Source organism: Malaya genurostris, chromosome 3 (assembly GCF_030247185.1).
Source record: "Malaya genurostris strain Urasoe2022 chromosome 3, Malgen_1.1, whole genome shotgun sequence".
Taxonomy (NCBI): Eukaryota; Metazoa; Arthropoda; class Insecta; order Diptera; family Culicidae; genus Malaya; species Malaya genurostris.
In genome coordinates, this window is record NC_080572.1 from 201973949 (window position 1) to 201999760 (window position 25812).

Consider the following 25812-nt stretch of genomic DNA (forward strand, 5'->3'; position numbering starts at 1 on the left):
CAACACACGATACGACATAATCCGGCTTACTTTCAAGTCTGGCCTATTTAAAAATAATAAATCTATGTAGTCATCCATCCAGACCACGGCCATTCGAACTGTATTGATCCCATGGGTATCACGATCATTCGGGAATCTATAAAATATTTCAAGGTTATTAGAGAATAAAGATTTTTTTATATCATACTTTGAGCTCGGCTACTTACGAGTAAGGATGGAAATCTCGGAAGATATGTCCTATTCGGGAACAGGGTATCGTTTCCAGTGTACCCCCGCATTGCCACACTCGGAAGGACATTTCCAGATTTTCGCCTCCCCAGCCGTCCATCTGCTCATCGTAGCTTCCGATCTCCCAGAAGTAATCCCGTGAGATAGCAAATAATCCTCCGGCCATCGTTGGACTAAAAGTAGGACAGATAGCCAGATCCTTCTCGGAACATTCTCGTTTCTGTCGTTCCTTTTCTCGTTGGGTTACGTCATGCCAATCGAAGTGACCGTCCCAGGTGAAGCCACCAATCTGTACATGGAAACGTAGTTTTCGGAATTTGCTTCTAGGTTACTGTTTAACTAACTATCCAAAATTCACCTGAAAATCAGTTACCCCGTTCGTACTGTAGTAGAAGTTTTTCGCTTCTATCACATCGATAATCGGTACCAACACGCTGGTTCTTGATTCCTTGATCCGTTCCAGCAGTGGCTCCAGCCACTGAGACATACACTCGCAGTGTGCGTCCAGGAAAACCAACACATCCGCTTTCGCGAATCGTGCACCGGCTAACCGTGCCCGAATTAGACCAACTCTGCAAAAGAAGAAAGAAACTTATGTTTTTGTAACGCCGAAAAGATAGATCTAAAGTTGTTTCGTTAGTTACACTATCACATTTCAAATAGATGTATCAAATAGATACTATTAATTTTTAGTGACGTAGGACTACGTCTTTGTTTCCTATATAGAGGTACGAATTAAAAATACCGAAGAAACCTCTATAGCTCAATCAATTTTAAACTGACTCTCGATATTATGACACTTTCAGCTTGGAAATATTTCTACGCATCGTTTTGAGCTTATAAAGCAAATATTTAAGATGATTGGAGTTTCGTATACATAAGTTCACGGTTTACATAGGGATTCCGATCTTCAACGTGTGCGTTCGCTTTCAAGAAAATCCTTCACACAAAATAAGTATCAGCATCGCACTCTGTGCGGTTGGTTATTGCCGTAGAGAAGTTTGCGCAAGGTGCACATCAGCGACTGGACCGTTTGTGATATACACCTTTGATAACCAAATCAAAAAGGTCCTTTTCAGGGCAATAAAAGTTCTCAAAGAACTATTTCTAAATAAATATTTCGTATAAATACAAATAAGTTTACATGAAATGAAAAAACCTTCTGAATAAAAATACCTACATAGAAATCGATTGTTTTTCTAAAAATTATTCAATGTTTACATACCGACATAAAAGATGGAAAACCCTGTATATCATTCGACCAGGTCGACGAGATAGGAAAATGTTTGTGTGCGTGAACCTTTCAACGAAGTTTTTTCGCATTCAATTTTCTCGAGCTGCCTGAGCCGATTTCAACAAACTTAGATTCGTTTGAATGCTACTATTGGGTCATTGATTAAGTTCGAGGTTCAAATTCTCTATTTTCTCAGAGATGGCTGAGCCGATTTTATTAAACATAGACTCGTTTGAAATTTGCTAGTAAGTCAGTGATCGAGTTCGAAGATCAAGTGGCTGTGATTTCTGGTTTCGAAGATATAATGTTAATTAAGTTTTCCCATTAAAATGTACTGTATTTTTATATTAGAAAATTATTGCAGAATTTTATATCTTTAACGCATCGAATTTCGATTTTCCGCAATATAAAACGTCAGAAAGAACAGTAACAACGTGTAACGAATATAAATACATTCAAATAACAAATGGGTTTATCTCGTTATTTTCCCTTCATTTTGGTTTTTGGATTATTCATTCATTTTCAGAGCGCGTAACAACAATTTCACCAATTTTTTTATTCAAAACAAACGAAAATTGTCATCACCAGAAAGGGAGAACACACTAATTCAAAATCATCGTCAAAAATATTCGATTGATGATTAAATGGTGTATTTTTATAAAATTTGTATTGAACTAAAAAATAACCTAAAAAAATAATAAAAAAAAACTATTGAGATTATGACAATAAGTCATCTGATTTAAAAAATAATCATCATGAATTTTGTTGATTTAAAATAAAGGAAAATTATCACCACCAAATAGAAGGAATTTTAAAAACAAAAGTAGATTTTTTTGCAAAATATGTTTGTTGATTAATTCATGCATTTTTTTAAGTTTATAGTGAACTAAAAAATTCCTCGAAAAAAGGAAATAATAAAGAACTGTTGAAATTATTAAAATAAATCATCCGATAGCTATTCGCTTTTGTTTTTTATTCACTATTGATAAGAATAATGCGTACAGTGAAATGTACTGTGTTTTCAAAGTCTTTGTACTGTATTTTTTATTTTTGCCTCAAATGTACTGTTTTTTGTTAAAAAAAAATACACACGAGCGTTATATATAAGTGATGTAACCAACTGAACGTGCTTTTTTTCTCTAATCAATGTTTTCGTGATGGCAGAACCGATTTCAAAAAAAGTTAGGCTCGTTTGGAAACTGCGATTGGTTAATTAAACAGGTTTGAAGTTCAAAAGGCTGTCACTTACCGTTCCGGTGATATAATAGCATAACAGTTCGGCTGAAAAGTTCGTATCGTTTAATAGAAACACACATTTTCTTGCCAAAATTCGTTTTTATTATTCAACATAATTGCCATCAGAGGCGATACAGCGATTATAGCGATCTTCCAACTTTTCGATACCATTTTTGTAGTACGATTTGTCATTTGCCTCAAAATAGGCCTCAGTTTCAGCGATTACCTCTTCATTGCTTCTAAATTTTTTACCAGCGAGCATTCTCTTGAGGTCTGAGAACAGGAAAAAGTCACTGGGGGCCAAATCTGGAGAATACGGTGGATGAGGGAGCAATTCGAAGCCCAATTCGTTTTTCGTTGTTTTTTTGATTGATTGTGAGCTCACGCGGCACCCATTTTGCACAAAGCTTTCACATATCCAAATATTCGTGAATAATATGTCCAACACGTTCCTTTGATATCTTTAGGGTGTCAGCTATCTCGATCAACTTCACTTTACGGTCATTGAAAATCATTTTGTGGATTTTTTTCACGTTTTCATCGGTAACAGCCTCTTTTGGACGTCCACTGCGTTCATCGTCTTCGGTGCTCATATGACCAGTACGAAATTTTGCAAACCACTTACAAATTGTTGCTTCGCCCGGTGCAGAGTCTGGATAACACTCATCAAGCCATTCTTTGGTATCGGCGGCACTTTTTTTCATCAAAAAGTAGTGTTTCATCAACACACGAAATTCCTTTTTTTCCATTTTTTTCACAATAACAAAAGTAGCTTAACTCAAAATGCAATATCTCACAAACTAATAATCAGACAGCTGTCAAATTTATTCACGTATCTTTTGAAGGTTGATACTAACTGAAAATGGTATAGATTTAATTCTAGTGGCGCCCTCTCATAGAAACGATACGAACTTTTCAGCCGATCTGTTAAGTGACGTAAACGTCGAAAGTCATTACTGCTCAATTTTCTTGTATATGGATTTCAATTTTCTTGTACCGGGTAACAATAATTTTGGGCTGTGTTTCGGAGATATCACTTGTGCGATTAGTGACGTAATCGACAATACGATTTTTTTAATCCCTATAATCATTTCAGATATTGACCTATGATCACTAGGGTGCCACAAATTTATAAAAATATAATAAATTTTCATTTTTCGCTGTTTTATTCATAACATATTTTCACGTTCTAGTTTTTTTGTGATATAGAGCCGCCTTGAGCTTTTAAATTTGATTTGTACCATTAAAAAGTTGAACTCGTCAGTCTTTTTCCCATCTGTTTTCCTCGTTATCTACACTCATCGAAAAAAAAACTCTGTGATTTTACATCTTATTAGATGCACAGAAATGAAGCGTCGCCGTTCGCGCAAATTTACATGGACGAACATTCAATATTGTGTCTTAAATTCCATGATATGAAATTTACTGAAATAAAAAAAGTGAATCCTGATAGCGACCGCCGCGACTTGAATCGAGAATCATTGGATCACAAAGTACGTTTGTTAATTGACTGAGCTGAAGCACACATCTGCTCGGCTGGTAAAAGATGCATTCAAATGCATACAGTCGCATCTGCTAACAGAATGCATGTTACAGTCGTAAAAAAATTAAGTTGTAAAATTCATGCTAATCGAAAATTAAGTCATTATAAATTAAATTGTCTGTCATTTGACAAATTCGGTGTTCATGAACGGCATCGTATGAGAGATTAAGTCACCTGTAAAATTAAAATTTTTTTTGGGTGTAACTGATCAAATGGTTCGTGATTATGAACGATTTTCTCTGGTTGCGTTTACAGATATTTTGTGTACAATCATAAATCAAATAAACATAGATTTCCCACTGTACGGTGACACTAACAGCACCTCTAGTGAAAAACGGGTGTACTTTTTTCCATTAGTTACTGTGGTTGTGTTAAATGCGCAGGCAACTTTAAAGCATGCATTTTAGGAGCGTTAGAAAACTCTACTGACGTACGAATAAGGATATCTGATAGACGATAGATTGATAACCCTGAGGGCATGTTTCAGGGTTCCAGTTCTAGATGCATAATTTATGTCAGTTTTAAAATTTAAATCTGGAAATTATAAAATGTTTCAAAAATACAAGAAATAGAACGGCAGCGTATACTAGTTGACAGTAGAACTGTTCGAATAAATAAAACTAAAACGGTTCGTGGAGATACGGTTGTTCCAGTTTTAGTTCTATTAACTATTCGCCCATATAAAACTTCTAACCGAGGATGGCTTTTATCGTATCAAAAAACGCTCTCTACCAACTCTTCATACGATCCGATCAGTGCCATCGAAGAGACACGACTATCATCGCAGCAACAAAAAACCGGCGTGGTTTATTAACGTAGAATGGATACCAGTGTAAGAGCGAATTTCTCTCGATGACCCGTCTGAACATCACGGGTTAGCAATCTGCTGTGGGGATTCGCTATGAAGCAACAAAGATTCGATTTACTGCGATAATTGTCAACTTGCGATTCTCTCTTGGTAAATTATTCCATACAACGCCGATCGTTGCCAGATTGCATATATTTCGTTAAGGGCCGTGAAATACTCAGAGTATAAAGTGGTGCGAAGAAATGGAGAAAAACTCTCTCACGATTCATGTATTGAGAGCAGTGCTGTAAAATTTCATTCAATTTAATTGAAACTGAATGCGGAACACATTGACGTAGGGATGTCCGATACCGAGTCGATACTTTGAGGTATCGATACTTTTTTTCAAGAATCGAGTATTTTTGGTATCGATATAGCATCAGAGCGATACTGTTAGTATCGATACTTTTGGTCTCGATACTTATAGTATCGCAACGGATTAATGTCAATTCCCATTACAACGTAATTTTTTGTTTCAATTACAGAGGCTTTAACCTTGAGGTCATTCGCCTCTTCGGGCCATAAAAACTTTCTAAGACTATGTTCAGGGTTGGGAATCGAACCCAGGTGGGCTGCGTGAAAGGCATCGACTAACCCATCCCGCTATACCCGTCCCCAATTGAACTTTTTTTTTCTTCGGATTTGATGAAGCGCCAGACTCATGCATGGATTAGTATGACGTAGACTAGCCATTGTTGAAATTTGTTCTCGACAATCTCGCTTCTTGCACTGAAAGAAAGTGAACTGAGCGAAAACCATCAACAAAACAAGCACATAAAGGCCATACTCTCAGAGGATTCAAACATTGCAATATTTCACACATATTTGCGCCTGTGGGACGACGCGAGATTGTCGAGTACGAATTACAACGAGCGCTAGTCCACGTCATACCAATACATGCGCGAGCCTGGTGCTTCGGTTCCGTCCGTCTCTGGTCCCGTGGTGATAATAATAGTAGTTCAATTTAAATCGCAAAATTAACACTGACGAGCCGAAGAAAAAGAATATGTGCTTTTGCACAAACCAACGAAACTCCTACATGTTCAATAGGAATTGGCTTTTAGTGTAGTATCCGTGTATCGACATAAAGGTTATGATATGAAATTTTTTGAGAAAATAAGTGAAATGTGAAATTCTTTGAAGTGGACCAAAAGTCAAGAAAGGCGAGGTGCAATCTATGTGGCAAGAAATATGCGTATACTAGTTTCACAACAAATGTATGGAAAAACCTGCTGCTGCTCAAGTATCAATTGATACTTACAGGTATCGATACTTTATTGCCTTTTGATACCATGTATCGATACCCAAAATTTTGGTATCCCGATACCCTAGGTATCGATACTTTACCTTCCGAGTACCATCCCTACATTGACGATCTCTCTAATGCAGTAAACTTCACTCTCTGACACACACAATGTTTGCTGAAGGCCCGAACGAGCAGCATTCAGTTCATCACTCGTTTCTCTTCAATCAAGGCTCAGTTTAACCACCGTCAGTTGATCTCTTGAAATGACAAAATATCTCTTTCAATAGTGTGAGAGCGGCCTTCAAATGAGGTTCGTGTAAACATTCGAATTGGTTCGAGATAATAGATGAAAGACAAACCAGATAGCTGAAATATCAATCAAAGAATACACATAAATTAATTGTTTCCTCCTTAAGTTTTCATTTTTAATACTTTACTCCATTTATAATTCTATTCGTTCGAATTTGTTTACTACCAGGAGCGAAGGCATTGAAGCAGGTAGACTACTTGGCAGTCGAAACCGAGCAAGCAAAACTTCAAATGACTAGGTACGATTATTCAACTGACGGTGAATTCCGGGAGCTTCACTTGAAAATGGCAGCAAAAGTCAAATGAATTAGTAGGGATATGCTGACTGTCAGCGGCCATAAATTTCATTTTCATCTTATATTATTCGATTGAAAATGAAATTTTACCGCACTGATTGAGAGGCAGCGAGTTCTTGTAGCATCTTCTACCAGATTCAAAATGTTGTTTACAATGTAGAGAAATATCGAGCGGCTTTCTGCCAAATTTTCGGCAATCACCAACACTGCTTCCAGCTGCTGAATTTATTCTGACAAGGGCGATTGAAAATTGTATTCGATTACTAGCTGAGTTGCCCAGCGTTGCACGGAATTGTATAGACTGCCAAAAGATTCTTAAAATCGTCCTGTCAATTGAAATAGTCTGAAATTTAAAAGGCAACCCGATTGAACAAAAACTCCGTACATGCTCAAACTGCGCACGGTCAGTATGCCATTTCAGATCTTATAATAATCATAATTTTCACCATATTCTTGTCAAATCGGTTTACTTTTATCTTTGATCCCTTTTGCTAGAAAGGTATTTAAAATCCTTTTTCTCTATTTATACCATCCTAGTAACCTCAAAAAGATGCAAAAAGTTTCTGTGCTTGTAAAGACTTGACGTTGATCGTCAAAAATTTGCTACACCCTCCTCGCTATATATTTTGATGACATCATCTTTTCCAAGCAATCGCTCTAGATGTTCAATTTGATGTTTACTTGAAATTTTATACTTTTATCATCCTATAAAACCACAACCGGAAGTCGGATCCTGATAAAATATTATTACTACATGATTGTCAACCGCATCCGACAGTTACGAGTCGAATGTTTTAAGAAAATCTAGATTTTTCTCAAGTGAAAAAACCCGGTTTTTCGGTTCACCAACGGACCCGGGTTGGCGGTTCAATGCATAGTGCGTTGATCTTACAAGCCAGTTGTGTCGTATGTTCGAGCTCCGACCTGGAAGGATTCTTTGTGTCAGTAGGATCGTAGGTATCAAGCCATGTAATGATTCAGAACGCTAAAAATCGACTGCGAAATCTGTTGAACTTGAAAAGCCAAATTCCACAAAAGGAATGTGATAATGCCAAGACTTTACTTTTGTTTAACAACGAGAGCATGTTTACATCGATGATTAATATTTATGGGCAGAGAAATGAAGCTTGTTTAAAATAACAAAAAAGTTAATAGACTTTCAAATTTGATTAATGTTAGTTTGAAACAAGAATAATGTTTGCATTCAAATACAATATTTGCTACTTTTGTCACTATTTCAATAATATGAATCGTTACTTGAAACCCAAATTTAATTATTTTCACCATATTTTTTCTCTGTGTGTATTTCTAAGACTCGGAGAAACCGATATGGTTGAGAATTTTGTTCAAATTTTTACGTGCTCAATAGTGCAAACATTATCACTCCTATAATAACTTGTTATTGCATGTATGTACATAAATTTATTTCAATCATTGGAAAGAAAAAGATACGGTTACACTATAATTCATGTCATTCAATTTATTTCAATCCCTCAAAATATGAAGATTACTAAAGTGTACATTCAATTTTGTGAACGACTGTATTTCAAGACTAAAGCGAACTGTTTCGTTTTCTGACTGTTGTCAGTTGTACAAATATTCAATTGTTTGACGTCAGTTGTGAACGAACAAAAAAAAACCTGTTCATACATTGGCAGGGTTGATAGGATAATACGTATTATGTGGTGTTTGTGGATTTACACGGGTTTATATACACAAAGTAAATCAATCCCTGCGATTCAATTTTGAACAGTGATGATTGAAGAATTCTCAAAATACAATTTAATTTATACCAAGCAGGAAGATAAAATTTCCAGTTGGTTTAAATCAGAAGAAAAAAAAACCTTTTTTAATCCACCTAGTGGTGTAATGATGCCTTTCTCGTATTACTTATATTTTCTAAAACATCACAAGAAGATTCTTTCAAGACTTTTTTTCAAACTTGAATAAAATCAAAAACTTTCTTTGGTATAAACTACCATCACCTTTCCAGTTTGTAAACAGTTATGTCAAGTGAATATAGATTCAAATCTGGCAACCCTGCAAGCCATACAAAATTGAATAAAGCACACTGTGTGCTAGGCGGTTGCGTTTTCCTCTTCCGTATCAGTACGTACTGGTGCGTACCGATTTAGCATCATTTTGTATGATAGTTTGAAAGTTTTGATAGGGTAATTTGGCCACTTCATATATATAAATAAATATATAAATAAATAAATAAATATAGAAAGGTATTAGAATGGCTGGAAAAAACGACTTTCGAACGAAGCATCGGAGACCCATAGTGTTATATAATATCCGACTCAGTTCGACGAGATCGGAAAATGTCTGTGTGTGTATGTATGTGTGTGTGCACTTTTCGAAGATATTTGAACGCGTTCAATTTTCTCAAAGATGGCTGAACCGATTTTAACAAACTTGGGTTCGTTTGAAAGTTACTATCGGGCCATTGATCAAGTTGTTGTTGATCAAGTTCAAATGGCTGTGACTTTTGGTTCCAGAGATATGATGGTATAAGTGACGTAACCGACAAAACACGTTGATTTCTACCGCTCTTATACATATAAGAGTGCCAATATTTTGGGATCACCTCCAATTTCGTAAAGCGCTAGTGCTCAAAAGTTTAATCACATCGAAAAATGTCCTCATGCAAAATTTGAGCTAAATCGGACATGCGTAATGGAGCTGCCCGGCGGTTAAGGTTTGAAAATTTTCGATCTTGAAAAAGCGCCATACATGAAATTTCCGAAATCGAAAATTTCGCAGTGTTTATGTCACACAGTCAGGATAGTCTCGACGTTTCATGCAATTCTAAGACTTTCGGCATCAAAAATTTTTTTTCGATTTCGAAAATTTCATGTGGTTAATTTCAGAGATAATGAAAATTCCACTAAGTGGACTAAGAAGGGTTTTTTTTTGGATTAGCATCACTCTTCTCATACAAATAGGCAACGCAAATGTCAAGCACTAGTTTGGAAAAATGATCCTGACTGTGTGACATAAACACTGCAGCATGCTTTTGTGAACTTGAATCAATCTGAATCAATTGGTGTCAAAATTAGTATCCGAAATTATTTAATAAAAGTATGAAATATATTTTCATGAGACTGTTATGAAAGAAGAGAAAGGCATTACCACACCACTAGGTGGATTAAGAAGGGTTTTTTAAAGATGTTAAAACACTGGGTGGATATTTTTACAAAGTGGGCCAAAATATCTCTGTTACTCTACTCCCTATAATTTCTGAACCGGAGGTCGGATCTGGATGAAATTTCACACTATCTTTTAAGAAACTGATAGCTTTAATTTGAATCATGATTTGTGAAAATCGACAAAACTGTTGCTGAGAAATCGAAGTGAGTTTCCTTTTTGGAGCTTTTCTTCACTATTACCGGTGCGTTTGGAAGCGGAAACTGGGAGCTAGTAGTACAAAAGTAGATTTATATATCTATTAACTAACAAGGTCTGTCAACTAGATGAATTTCCTAGTAAATTTTATAAAAATTTAAAAATCATGAAATTGAAAAATCTTCACTTATTGCGCTTTTGGGACTTTTTAAAGAATTTCAAAACATTTCATTTCCATCTTAGTTTGTCAAAATCGGTTGAGAAATTTCCGAGAAAATTGAGTGCGCCTTGTAATTGCGGAACCGGAAGTCGGATAAAGATAAAATTCAATAGACCTTTGGTTTCAATTTAAGTTTGTGAAAATCAACCACGCCATCTCTGAGAAAACAGAGCACAATTTTGTTAAATGATAACAATGATTTTGGTGCATATCACTCTGTAATTCGGGGACGGGAAGTTGGATTGGAATAAAATTCAATAGCAATCTATGGAACCTTTCATTTGGATGTGAGTTTGTGAAAATCGGTTCAGCTATCTCTGAGAAAATCGAGTGACATTATTTGTCACATACACACATACAAATCACACTTGTAAAACAAGCACGAGTTAAATCGTTGTGCTTGCCTTGCAAGATAGCTGTTGTCTTGAGTTCGAGTCCCGAGCTGGAAGGATTTTCAATAAGAATAGAATCGTACATAGCGCAAGACAGTTAAAGGTTCGCCCGCTAAGAAACGGCAGCGAAATCTGTTAAAACAGTATGGCGAAATTCCAATAAAGAAATGTGTATTACCAAAACATTACTTCACTCTCCTTTGATCATTCGAAAAATTCGTTAGTGAAACCTTCGATTTGAATCCAAGTTTGCAAAAATTTATTATTATTGACATTATTTGACACATACACAGACCATACATTACTCGACTTGACTAACATGGCTCTCGATTTTTGGATGATTGTATAGCCTTTTTCTATATGAGAAAGGCAACATTTTTTATGATAACTATTCTATTTTAAATCATACTGATGCGAAGTTAACCCACCAATGAAACCAAATTGTCCCTACCCAAATCCAAAAATTGAGAGAAAGTTAACTTACGACTGACGCAACTGAAAATGGCACCAAAATATGATGACAAACCGTATCGGAATGAGTGTGCGTCGTCATTCGTATATAAAAAGTAGACTATTTATGTTCAAACGGCTGATGATGGTTACTATTTCTTCTCAAATTTATGAAATAAAATTCAATTGTAATAACAGAAATATGAATTCGTAGGTATTGAATAACATTTCCACTCCGATTCCGCACGGTCAGCACCATTAACTTTTCAATGTTCGAAACAATTCAATGGCTTTCCGAAACATAAAGTTCACCATTTGCTATCTTCGTTAAAAACGATTTACTTTGTTGCAGCTGTACACTGTAGCAACTCATCATCGGTGTAGTTGATTTATGTTTCGCATCGGATTCTACCGTCGTGAGCAGCGAATCAAATCCCGGCGGTGCCAACGGGAACGAAAATTGCATTTCAATGTAACAGCTCTGATTGCAATTTGATGGTGTAGTATTCCGATGGAAGTCTAAAAATAGCCTCAGGCGGGGTAGGAAGTGTTAGTGACGTCATCACCATCAACGACAGATTTGGTATTATTAGTAAAACAATCAGTTACTAACGAGACCAGACCGGAATTACGATCAACGGTGTAAAGTTCCCGCGGAAATTGTCAAATTAGTTCGGAATATGTATTAAACAAGAAATCTGATGGCTGGGGCGGAAAGCTCAACGAGTTACTGATTGTATTTTAATTCAATTGTCATTTTCCCCTGTCGATCCGGTAAAGGAAAGAAGTTATTATTCAACTGGTTAGAGGAAATTGTGACTGGTCGGTTACTTTCAACACTCAGAGTGAGAGGTGCTTTCCAGATGAGAGAACCTGTGCTATTCAATTGTAATCAGAGAAGCTTTTGTTCATTTTGTCTATCCAATTTTCTAATTTGTATGATATAAACATACCATGCTTTCCGTTTGTTTGGTGTTACTGAAGTGACGAAACATTTATCGCTGTACTGTATTATTAAATAAAAATCATACGAAATCCATTAATAACAGTTTGAATCATGTTTTTGGGAACTTTGGATAGCGACACAACAATAGAACACTGCAAAAAAGTAATAATTTAATCTACAAACTTAAAGATAAAGAAAAGTTAAACATCTTAAGCCCCTACAACTTATGTATTCCGAACTATTTCAAGCGAAAGACCTGAAATAAAAAGATACATCATACTAAAATTGCAAAATTATACAAAAAAAAATGAAATTTGAAGTTGACGCGAACCCACTGATAGAACTGTACAAGAATGATTTAAATATGTGTCAAATACAGTGGGAGCTTACAAATGTCAGAATCCATTAAATATGTGTTAGATCAACTGTAAAAATGAGTTAGTACTGACGGTCGAAAATGTCTTCACATTGTTCGGTATGGTCGCCATAAAATTTTTTTTACCCTACGGAGATACGAACGGGAATTTTGATATATGGAATAGGAGCAAGCTCGTATAATTTAGAGAAAGCGTTCTACCAATCGAATCTCTTTGGACGTAATGAAACGGCAACCCAATTGAATCGAACTCAATACATGTTTAGACTTTGCACGGCTCAAAGGGTGTAGCTGGGTTTGCATATAAAAACTGCCCCCAAACAGAAAAAACCTGTTTTAATCCACCTAGTGGTGTAATGATGCCTTTCTCATATCAATCATACTATCATATATAATACTGTTGTATTCTTCAAAATAATTTTCTTCGATTCTTAAAAGAATAATCGAAATCATTTTGTTTGACCGTCTACTGATAAAATATATCGATTGGAGAAGATTTGAGGTCGATTTAGAAAACTTTTTACGGTTTATCGTCCCTTTCAGTGATGGTAAAATTTTTTTAACACACTTTACCCTATATTTCCGGATCCGGAAGTCGGATCCGGATGAAATTCAGGAATTACGTATGGGACCACAGGTCCTTTCATTTGAACTTAAGTTTGTGAAAATCGGTCGCGCCATCTATGAGGAAAGTTTTAAAACATATTTTCATTTTTTTGCACATTTTACCCCATAACTCCGGAACCGGAAGTCGGATCCCAATAATATTCAGGAATTTTGTATGGGACCACAAGACCTATCATTTGAATCTAAGTTTGTGAAAATCGGTTCAGCCATCTCCGAGAAAAGTTAGTGCAAAAAAAACGTTACATACACACATACGCACATACACACACAGACATTTTGCGTACTCGACGAACTGAGTCGAATGGTATGTGACACTCGGCCCTCCGGGCCTCGGTTCAAAAGTCGGTTTTCACAGTGATTGCATAACCTTTCTATATGAGAAAGGCAAAAAATGATTGAAAGTGTTTATATTGGAGATGATTTTCCCAATTTTAACCCTTTAACTGCCATGTTGGTGGCCAAAATTGGGGTGGTTCTTCTGATTTTCATTTTATTTAAATTTTTCAAAAAACAAAAAAAAATTAAAAAAATCAGGAATATTTTAGGAATTATGAGAAACCATTCTGATTTCGTTCAGAATTTTCCAAAATGTATTTCATGTGAAAAAAAATGTTCAAAATTTTCGAATCGTTTTTGATTGATCCACCTTGCTCACTTCAAATGTTCGCCGTCTGTTATCCTGATGACATGCCCTACCGATCGCAGATGTCCTATTTCAGCTGTACGTATGACAGGTGGATCTCCAAGCAGCTGTTGAAAACCGTGGTTTTTACACCGTAGATTAATTTCTTGTAGTGACGTATTACTTGTATCCTTATCCGCGGTCATAAATTAATGAATACACGAATTCATGAACCTCCAGTGGAAGTGGGAAGGTGTTATATTTTAAAGGCTTTCCCTCTCATACATTTTGTTTCGACGGATTTACTGTCAGTCCGATCCCAGTTTGATTAATCCGTCTCTATGAGCTTAAGCCGCTTGACTTTAGCTGTCTTGTTCTTGTTGTTTCAGGCAACTTGACTATTTATATCATGTGATACAGAACGTCGACGTACATTTACTTTAAAACTGATAGTATCTAGGAATACTTTTTTCTGCAAAACAGTGGCGTCTCGTGACAAAATTTACGGGTTGTGAACTGAGCATGTGGTATGATATCAGATGTAACAGTTCGTTGTAAGTAAAAAATAAAGATTGGCGAATGGGTATTCGCTAGTGTTTTTCAATACAATGAAATAATAATATACTTTTGGATGAGATTTCTTCATCAACTTATTTTGTATCATCGATACAATAGAAGAATTCGGCGCTTAGCACGTCAAGTAAATCTGTCAATAACATCATCAATAAAACCGCTTTGATGTCGAAACTGAGACAGCAATTTGTTTTCAACTGCCATAAGCATAAGCCACTGAAGCCTCTCTTGAAGGTTCGTATACAAGTTCTCACAGAGCAAAATGTGACAGAGAAAACAAAAAAATCACAGTGCTGAGTTGGGTAATTGCTTCTCTTCTTGAATCTGTGCAGTGATTCATGTGCACGGAAAGGACACTAACGCAGCGACAAGAGATACTTGAAATTTTAAGTTAGATGTATATGAGATGTGTGCACAAGGCAAAGTGATCGAGTTCAGTGCGTCACGTATTGGCTACCTCAATGCGTTATGAAAAGTTGCTGCAAAAGAATTGTAATTTAATTGTACTTTAGAATTTTTACTAAATATAGTTATTATTTGATTTAAATACAATAAATGAGAAACAAATGTGAAATAACTCATCAGTTCATAAATAAAAACTTTAAACCGTATATTAAAACCTAAATATTTGTCAATTCATTAGTTTTGATTCATTTTTCTCTCACTGGTTATTCCTTATGAAAATTCTTTCTTAAGGGCTGAGGCCAGTGTGTTTTAGGGCGTTTTAGAGGGCTATTTTCACGCTTCAAATCTGATTTTCTCAGAAACGATGACGAATATCAAAAAACCCAACTGACAATCTCTTAGAAAATTAGTTTAGATTATTCTGTGAAAATTTCAGAATGATTGTTTGACTTTAGCGGTCGGGAAAGTCTTTTTACTGAAGGAAGAATTGCATTGCTGAAAACGGCTTCAAAAGCATGGATCAAAAATCTATCCTGACAATGTCTAGATAATATAATTTAGATGCGATTAATGCATAAAAACATGTATGTTGTGTCGATGAAAATGAAGTGTAAGTTATTTTTTGTAGAAGTAAATCGATTTCTATGTCGGCGCCATCTTAGTTCCCTGGTAACGTGACGAAACATGAGAGAGAAATAAAATCGACTTAAAAAGGCTGCCAAACAAGCTACAGGTTTTTTGGATTTTATGTGATGTAGTCACATGTCGTGGTTTTACGCGACCTACTGGCCTCAGCCCTTAAGCCCTGAACTCAAGTTATAGATGGAGATACATGGTATTTAGTTATAAAGGCATGTGATATATGATTTTAGAACTAAATACCATGCGTCTCCTTCGGATGATGACAATTTTATGGAGACGCCGGTTTCCGAATGATTTATTTTTTTTAAGTCTGCTATTATACCCGTCCACGTTTTTTAAAAATTTGAAAAATACAGCGTAATGTACTCACAAATGATTTATTTTTTTATGTAAAATCTAGAGTGGTACCAAAATTTTTAGTGCGATTTAAAAAAATCGAAACTTTCGAACATTTTTTTTTCACATGATGTACATTCTGAAAAATTCTGAAAAAAAATCAGAAAGGTTTCCCGTAATTCCTAAAATATTCCTGATTTTTTTCATTTTTTTTGCTGAAGAGGTTTTTGAAAAATTTAAATAAAATGAAAATTAGAAGCACCACCCTAACTCCACCAATATGGCAGTTGAAGGGTTAAAATTTTGGGAAAATCATCTCCAATGTAAACCCTTTCAAACAGCGTATATCAATTTATTTCTATTTGGAGGCAGTTCCTTTGTTCCCAAGATTATATTCGATATTAAAAAAAAACCTTTTGAAATAATATTCAGCAGATGCAAATAGATTCGAGCACCAATCTATAAAAAATTCAGTGTCGGTAAGATCAGCATCTGATGGAATCAGTTTGGTGTGGTGTGTTACGAGTTATTAAAACCTGGTGGATCGGTGAAAAAGGATCGTTATCCAAAACAATCAACATTTACACATTAAACACATTAAAAGAACATAATTATGGAATAAACAACCGCCATTTTCTCCTGATATTGCTTCGTCCGACCATTTTTGCATCGATGGGACACTCGTTTGCAGAGTAGCACCTCCACAATTTCGAAGGAATCGTAATATGGCTGATCAATTGGTTTGCTTCGAAACAAACAAAAAAAGTATTTTTGAAATAGTATTTAGATTTGCCTGAAATATGAAAAAAATGGTGTCTTTATACTCAAGTCAATTTTTGAGCGGAGATACCTACCGTATAAAAAATCGCATCGAAAAACTCGCATAACTTCGAAAATTCGCATGAAAAATACGAAAAACAAAAAAAAAAGATTATTTCCAGATGTCTTTAGAACTCATGAAACATCGAGATCTGGTGTTAGCTTGAAACAATTTTATTTTGAAAAGTAAAAACTTCAGATTTCCGAAGTCAAAAACTTTTGATACCAAATGTTTTAGATCTAAGACAAAACAGGAAAACCGCATAACTCTGAAAATTCGTATTAAAACTGCATCCAAAACCTGTTTTAATCCACCTAGTGATGTAATGGTGCCTTTCTCATATCAATCATACAATTATATATAATAGTGTGGTATTCTATAGAATAATTCAATTCTTGCAGGAATACCCGGAATCGCTTTGTTTGGCCGTCTACTGATAATGACTACCGATTGGAGAAGTTTTGATGTTGATTGAGAATTTTTTTAACGTTTTTTGTTTCGCCCCTTTAAGTGATGGTATAAAATTTTAAACACACTTCACCCTATAATTCCGGAAGTCGGATCCGGATAAAATTCAGGAATTCCTAATGGGACCACAGGACCTTTCATTTGGATCTTTGTAAAATTCGGTCAAACCATCTCTGAGAAAAGTGGATGAGATCCATTTTTGACCACTATTTCCGGTGCCTCCGGAATCGAAAACCGGGATCAGTTTTGTTGGCCGTCTACTGATAATGACTATCGAATGGAGTAGTTTTGAGGCCAACTTAGAAAATTTTTCAAGTGCTTGTTTCGCCCATTTAAGTGATGGTAGAAAATTTTTAACACACATTATCCTATAATTCCGAAACCGGAAGTCGGATTCAGTTAAATAAAGACGGAAAGTCTGAAGTTTTAAATAATCATAACACCTTAAATTTAAATCTAAGTTTGTAAAAATCGGTCTTTGAGAAAAATTAGTACACATATTTTCATATTTTTGCACATTTTACCCCATAACTCTGGAGTCGCAAGTCCTATAAAAAAAATCAAAAATTTCGTATAGGATCATAAGACCTTTCATTTAGATCTAAGCTTGTAAAAATCGGTTATATACACAGACATTTTGCTACCCGACGAACTGAGTCGAATAGTATATGACAAAAGTCTGTTTTCACAATGCTTGCATAACTTTTCGATATGAGAGAAGCAAAAATGAAGTTTATACGTTATATACAACAAGAGATATTAACGATAGAATATTTAAAACTCTCTCATAGGGTTAATCTTGAGAAGGCCATGGTGATTCACAACAAAATATTTTTGCACATTTTACCCTGTTACTCACGAGCCGAAAGTTCGATCTGGATAATATTCAATAACAGGCTATGGGACTTTTCATTCGGATCTAGGATTATGAAAACCGGTTCAGCCGTTTCTAAGAAATTGGAATAATTTCCGGTTTGGAGTACACGATCACTTTTTTTCGATACTTCCGGAATCTGGAACGAAGACCGGTATACCCAAAATCAATGTATTTGGTTATCAACTAACCAAATCTGTCCAATTCAAGAATTATACGACTATTTGAATGTATTTGATTGAATTTTCCGTGTCATGTATACAAACACGTTCCTGAAAATGATTTCTTCAGTTTGTAATTCCGAAACCGGAAGTCGTATCCGCATGAAATTTGGTAGGATTATACAGGGTTATAAGACCTTTCATTTGAACCTAGTAAAAATTGGATGACCGGTCTCTGAGAAAATCGATTGCACGTTTTTAGTTCATTTTGCACATTTAATCCCATAACTCCCGAACCGAAAGTCAGATCCAGATGAAATTCACTAGCAACCTATGGGACTATAAGGCCTTTACTTTAAATCTTAGTTGAAGAAAATCGGTTGAGCGGTCTCTGAGAAAATCGAGTGCACTTTTTATTCATTTGTTTGCACATTTTACCCCGTTACTCCCGGGTAAAATTCAATAGCACCCTATGGGGTCAAGAGACCTTTCATTTGAATCTAAGTTTGTGAAAATCGGTCCAGCCATCTCCGAGAAAATCGAGTGAACATTTTTGATACATACACACGTACAGATACACACAGAGTATGTCGAGCTGAGTTGAATGGTACATGACATTCGGTCCTCCGGGCCTCTATTAAAAAGTCGGTTTTTATAGTGATTGAATAACCTGAAATATGAGGAAGGCAAAACCGCATAGGAAGAGACTTGAGTGTACTTCGAATATTTTTTTTCCGATTCAGTATTTTCTTCGTTGAACATAAACAGTAAATTCCAACATGGGCAACTAAGTAAATAAAAAGAGCGAGAATAAGAACAAAGAATTATAACAAAGGCAAGTGTGAAACTATGAACGTCAGTTTTAGGAACATTTTCCTTATAATACTTCTGCTATGGAACTAGTAAAACAGTACTAGGTTACGGTGAAAAGGACTCGAATCAGCTCGAAATCTTCTGCAGTCAATGGAACTGCTCAATCATTGAGCTACACTGAAGATGCGAGATAACCACATCTCAATGGCAATGTTTTCCTCGTTCACCGAATACACATTTGAGATTTGTTTTGACTAAAGCCACGACCAATATTGTTTAGACTCTGGTGATATAGTGTAATATACTCCTTTATATAAAGATTTCAAGATCGGAATTCGTTTGTCACAGCACTTTCAGCTCCGAAAATATTGTCAAAAAACGTAATACGTAATTTTTATTTTTTCAAATGTTTTTTTTACGTTTTGTCTTAGAATCGTGATTACAGAATAGTTTATGTTGAATTGTTATGCCACCTATAAGTTCAACATAAACCGCTGAGGTTAACTGATGACCAGATACATTGATTTTGGTTATACCGGATCTTCCTTCCCGGTTCCAGAAGGACCGAAAAAAGTGATCGTGTACTCCAAACCGGTAATCACTCTAATTTCTTAGATACTGCTGGACATGCTTTCACGAATTTAGGTTCAAACGAATTTAGGTACTTATGTTCCCATAAGTAGATGTAGAATTTTGTCCAGATCCCCGCCATTTAGAGCGATAATGTCAAAACCGGAAAAATTTAGCTTAAAATAGTTTCAATTTGAAGATTGTGTTAATTGCTGGCCGAACGATCCGATTTTAGCTATGCCGGTTCTCAGTTATCGGTTCCGGAAATAGTGGCTAAAAACTTAAAAACTCAAAAACTCTTCATTTTCACAGAGACCACTGAGTAGATTTACGCGAATTTACACTCAAAGGAAAGGTTTTATGGTCTTATTGACTGCTAATAACTTTTGTTTGTTTGTTTAAAATTTATACCGTTATGAGTAGAGAAAAATCAAAAGAAAGAGTCTTTTGAACAATCCTTTAGTAATATTATGTGATTTTCGGTCAAGATACTAGAATTCCGTGCAAATCACTATATCACCAGAGTCTAAACAATATTGGTCGTGGCTTTAGTCAAAACAAATCTCAAATGTGTATTCGGTGAACGAGGAAAACATTGCCATTGAGATGTGGTTATCTCGCATCTTCAGTGTAGCTCAATGATTGAGCAGTTCCATTGACTGCAGAAGATTTCGAGCTGATTCGAGTCCTTTTCACCGTAACCTAGTACTGTTTTACTAGTTCCATAGCAGAAGTATTATAAGGAAAATGTTCCTAAAACTGACGTTCATAGTTCACTTGTTACCTATGACAATCAGATGGCCTCATGTCAATATTGCCAAAAAGTTGTTCACTACGGTAAGCCATGTGATAAACTGGACAAGGAGACAACTACACCAAAGGACAACGGTGCTTCCTCCACACAAACCCCAAGCAACCCCAGTACACCTGTGACAGCGGCCAACAACAATGAAGCATCCCCTTCAACGAAACCATCATCATCCTCTATAGAACAAAGTACACCGGCTGCAGTTAACAACTTACCCTCCAACCAACCAGCAATTGCAACCAATATACAACAAGGTGCATCTACAGCAACTAGCAACGAAAAGAAGACGGAAATCGACAACAATACCATCGATGCGGCAATGGATGACGAGACGAACCACGAACGAAGTGCCCCTCAATCCTCGCAGGAGGGAAATGGAAGCTCCTCTCCCCCTAGAAAAAGAGTGACAACGAGATCCAACTCAAAAAAAAAATATTTAAAAAATCGGTTCAATCGGCCACGCAAATAGGCCTGAATAAAAAAAAATCTTTTAAATAATAAAAAAAACACGCCATAACGTTTCAACATTCAGCAAAGTGACAAGTGACTTATACGTCACTTTTTCGAAAAATGATACACAAAACAAACAAGAACTAAAGAGCAAAATTGTGAATATACTTACAACCCTTCCGATATCTAAAAGATGTCAGCCATCTCCTGCAACTTTACATTTCGATTTTACATAACAATGAAATGAACTTTTGTGACGATTTCCGGAACAACAGCTTCATTCGGACAAATCAGCACAATTCCGAATCATGTAGTTGCATATGATTGAGTCACCACACGTTACTGGAACTTTTCCTACCTAAGAAAACCAGAAAATAATTCTGGTTTTCCCTACATCTATACCAAAGAAGTTATGTTACAAGAGGCCATTCATTTCACGGTTCACGGATCGAACGAAGAATATAATTTACTAGCCGTATGCCTTTTGTTGGTTAGCAAAGCTTGTACTAACTACGCTCGGATGCACGTAGTGCAGAAGTGTTAACGGATGGCATATGAATGAGATGAGCTAATGCAGGACAGTCAACCGCACGATCTACCGACCGCACAGTGCCAGGAGAAAATCGCCCATACAATACATACGGACCAATGCATCACGGCATGGTCTGTTTAGAATCAATTGAACAAAGGTCTGTAGTGTTTGGTTGAGCAGTTTTACAGTTTGGTTGCTGCTGTTGGTAATCCAAACGATTGTTTGTTGTGGGGCAGCACTAAATTCACCTTTTACCTTAGTTTGACTCCTAGCTCCCCTGTAAATGGTTGGGCGGTTTGTATGGTGCAGCAATGACCACCAGCGTCTGTAATCCATTTTTTTTAAACCAGTGAAAAGATGACTTTTCAATTCCAATCGATTGCAATTTGATTTAATGAACCGATTTTAGATGACACACTACCTAGCAAAGTTGTGATTTTTGCTGAAGCTAAGTATTTAAAAAAAGCATCAGGAATCTTCTAGTTTCTGTTGTTAATCTTGTTTGATATTTTCTAAAATTCAGGAAAGTTTTTTTAATTTACGGTATTCGGTTTTTTGATTCACAAACGGAAATCTTGATTTACATTTTCGTGCGCAAAATGGGCTTATTTCCACCTCTGGTTTAAAGGTTGACGCTATCTATACGAATTTTAGATTAGTCGGCAGTCTGGGGCCACTTGTATTTTTTTCGAAAAGCATCAAAGGAATTTATGAATTTTTTTTAATTGTAAGTAGACTGAGTAATTTTTGTGACCTCCATCCAAATTCAATAGAAAAAAATCAAATGAAATTTAGTATCCGAGAGTATGATTTCACAGATTTCATTACAATTCGAATGTTGCAAAAATTTTTTCATCAATAAAGCTCTTAGAATACACATTCGGATGCCCTGTGCCACCGTTTATGAACAAAGAAAAAAAGAATCAGTAATGACAGTAATGAGACTGACAAAAAACGTAAGCATTCCTCAACACCAAGAAAATCAGGAAAAAATCATTTTTAATCCACCTAGTGGTGTAATGATGCCTTTTACATGTTACATATATTTTCAAAAATATCACTAGAAGATTCAAGGCAAGATTTTGTACACTATACAAATTTAACAAAGCACGCTGTGTGCTAGGCGGTGGTGTTTTCTTCTTCCGCACCAGCACGTACCGGTTCTGCATCATTTCGTATGACATGTTGAAAGTCGCCATATAATTACGAAACCGGGAGTCGGATCTGGATGAAATTGCCCAGTATTTTACAAGACACTGAGAGCTTTAATTTGAATCATGATTTGTGAAAATCGGCTTAACCGTTGCTGAGAAGTCGAAGTGAGTTCCGTTTTTGGAGCTTTTCTTCACTATTACCGGTGCTTTCGGAGGCAGAAACCGGGAACTAGTAGTCCCTAATTAGATTTATATAGCTACTACCTAACAAGTTGACTTTACCAGCAAGTTGTATAAAAATTTGCACCTCGTTTCGTCATCACTTTTGAATAAACACTCATGAAATTGGAATTTTTTTACTTATCGCGCTGTAATACCGGAACCGAAAGTCGGATCTGTATCATCTTTTCGGCGACTTTTTACAGAATTTCAGTGAAGAATAGTAAATCGTGACCAGATTATTCATGGAACAGTTTTATCAATTGAAACAATTATAAATTCAATTACGACAGTTGATGATAGTTGTGACGCAAATAACCCGCCGGGGAGGGTGCCTTGGGCTAAATGTCAATAAACATTCAAGTTCTATTTTTATGTACAAATGAAAAAAAATCACAATGAAGGTAAGGAGGTATACTTAAATGCCAGAGTGCGAAGTTTGTAAATATCTTTCATTCACAGTTGGCCCAAGGCAGCCGAATCTTTCCTACGATATTACAATTAATAAAAACCTAACGTGTCAAATGACGGAAAATTCGTAATGATTTTGTGTGATATTTAAATGAATTTAAGAATTTATATGTACCAATTATCTGTCAAACAGATGTGCGCTTCTGACAATGCCTGGTACCAGTCACGCAGTTGCTACTGATTTTTTTTTGTACATTTTATTGAATTTCAAGCTGTGTAATGCTCAAATCCTACAACTTTCTATGTTATTAAAAGTAATTTTGCCTGAAATGCGACGTTCCATTTATGTAAAAATTACATCTTAAAAGATGTAAAATCACGATAGCTTTTTTAATGTGTAGGATTGGCTTCAGCAAACAGCAACAGAGAATATATATGTGCACTTAGCATAAACCGGTATCCATGCGGTACCAAAACTTCTAAATAACCTTGAAATCTTAGATAAGCAGCGTACATGGTTTTGAAGAACAGGCAAAAAGGCGTATTAAACCTGAACTACAGTGTAGTGAACAATGGAGTGTACGAAATGGGTAAATACGATTTAACAAAGCCTGAAACTTTGCCTACAAGACCAAATTCAATTTGTATTGATTTCAAGCGCTGTGAAGTTAGACCAGCAGCAACCGAGTTGATCATGACATTGTTAAATATAAAATCCCTGTGTACATCGTTGACAATGCCATAGAAGTACGCGTGCATGTCCTTCCCCCGCAGACCAGCAATCAGTTCGTTCAGGAAAGTATGTCGCAGTACGGTAAAGTAGTTTCCATCGAAAGAGAAGTAAGGCGAAATTTTTTTCCGGGTATCCGGAATGGCGTGCGAGTGGTGCGTATGTAACTACGTAAAGCAATTCCATCTTACATAATTTGTGATCAAAACGGGATATATCCGTGTAAAACGCTGATTACGTATGAAAAACAACTGGTTACATGTCAGTTTTGTGAACAACCTGCTCTCCTGTTTCACCATCAAATCAACCAGCAACTGCAATTAATGCACAACAAGGCGCGTCTACAGCAACTAACAACGAGCCCAAGACTGCGAATTACAAGGAAAACGAAGAAAAAACGGAAACCAACAACGATCCCACCGATGCGGCAATGGAGGACGAGACGAGCCACGAACAAAGTGCCGCTCAAGCATCGCAAGATAAAAATGGATAAAAGGTTTAACAATTTTCGAAAAACGATTATGGAATTAATGTATCTGAGCAATGAAATATTATTCTCCAGAATCCATTCAATGGAAAAGCTCATAAGAAGCTACTTCCGAAATACAGACGTTTTCGAGATAGATGAGGAACTAAATCGAGAAAACTTTCATGAGACCACACCCTTTTGCCTTTCTCTATAGAAAGGTATTAGAATTGCTCTCTCTCTCTCTCTCTCTCTCTCTCTCTCTCTCTCTCTCTCTCTCTCTCTCTCTCTCTCTCTCTCTCTCTCTCTCTCTCTCTCTGTGTGTGTGTGTGTGTGTGTGTGTGTGTGTGTGTGTGTGTGTATGTGCACCTTTTAACGAATTTTTTAACGAACAATTTTCTCAGAGATGCCCTCACCGATTTCAACAAGTCTCGTTTTAAAGCTAGTATTGGGCCATTGATCAAGTTCGAAGATTAAGTGGCTACGACTTCCGGTTCCGGAGATATGGTGGTATAAGTGACGTAACTGACAATACGCGTTGTTTTTTTACCGCGCAATTTTATCAGAGATGGCTGATCCAATTTTAACAAGCTTAGGCTTGTTAAACTACTTGGCTACTATTAGGCCATTGATTAAGTTCGAAGATCAAATGATTGCAACTTTGGGTTCCGAAGATATGATGCTATAAGTAACGTAACCGACAAAACGCGTTGATTTTTTACCGCGCAAGATTCTCGTAGATGGCTGAACCGATTTTAACAAACCCATGCTCGTTTGAAAGCTACTATTGGGCCAGTAATCAAGTTCGAATATCGAATGGCTGTGACTTTTGGTTCCGAAGATATAATGTTGTAAGTGACGTAACCGACAAAACACTTTGTTTTTTACCGCTCTAATGTATATAAGGGTGCCAGTCTTTTGGAATCACCTCTAACTTCGAAAAGCGCTATTGTTCAAAAGTTTAAGCACCTCGAGAAAAGTCCTCATGCAAAATTTGAGCTAAATCGGACATGGGTAAGGGGTGCTGCCCAGCGGTTAAAGCGGTTCGATCTTAAAAAAAGTACCATACTCGATCAGATGGTAATAACATAATCATAATAATTGGAGTAATTTATTTCAGAAAATTTTGTAACAAATTTTGAAATATTTTTGGCTGGTAAGTTGCTAAAATAACAAAAAAGACTCTAGCGGGAACAAAATCGTAACAGATTTTGAAACGCTTGTATCACACTTATTATTGAATTTGATATAACTTCAAAATTCCGAAAACAGGTATTTATAACAATAGTTGTAATAAATTAGAAAGCAAATTTAACACAGGAAAAAAAAACTATATCACAGCCAATTTTTAGCATCGTTTTAATCCAAAATTGTTGAATGATTTTTTCTATTAAATGAATAATTTATTTAGTGATGTGGTTTTTTCTTTTAGTTCTTTGAAATTCTAATCATAATATATC

The 25812-nt window shown here is 36.0% G+C and overlaps 1 protein-coding gene across 1 annotated transcript in view; it reads right to left on the minus strand.

The window, feature by feature from the left end:
* The window catches only part of LOC131434416 (polypeptide N-acetylgalactosaminyltransferase 1), a 64155-nt gene that overhangs the window by 12978 nt on the left and 25365 nt on the right, over positions 1-25812 (minus strand). Inside the window, exons 2-4 of the mRNA XM_058601097.1 lie at positions 587-800; positions 207-517; positions 31-136 (exon numbers count right to left, since the gene is read on the minus strand). Coding sequence (XP_058457080.1) covers positions 31-136; positions 207-517; positions 587-800 — 631 coding nt within the window. The remainder of the gene's footprint in view (positions 1-30; positions 137-206; positions 518-586; positions 801-25812) is intronic.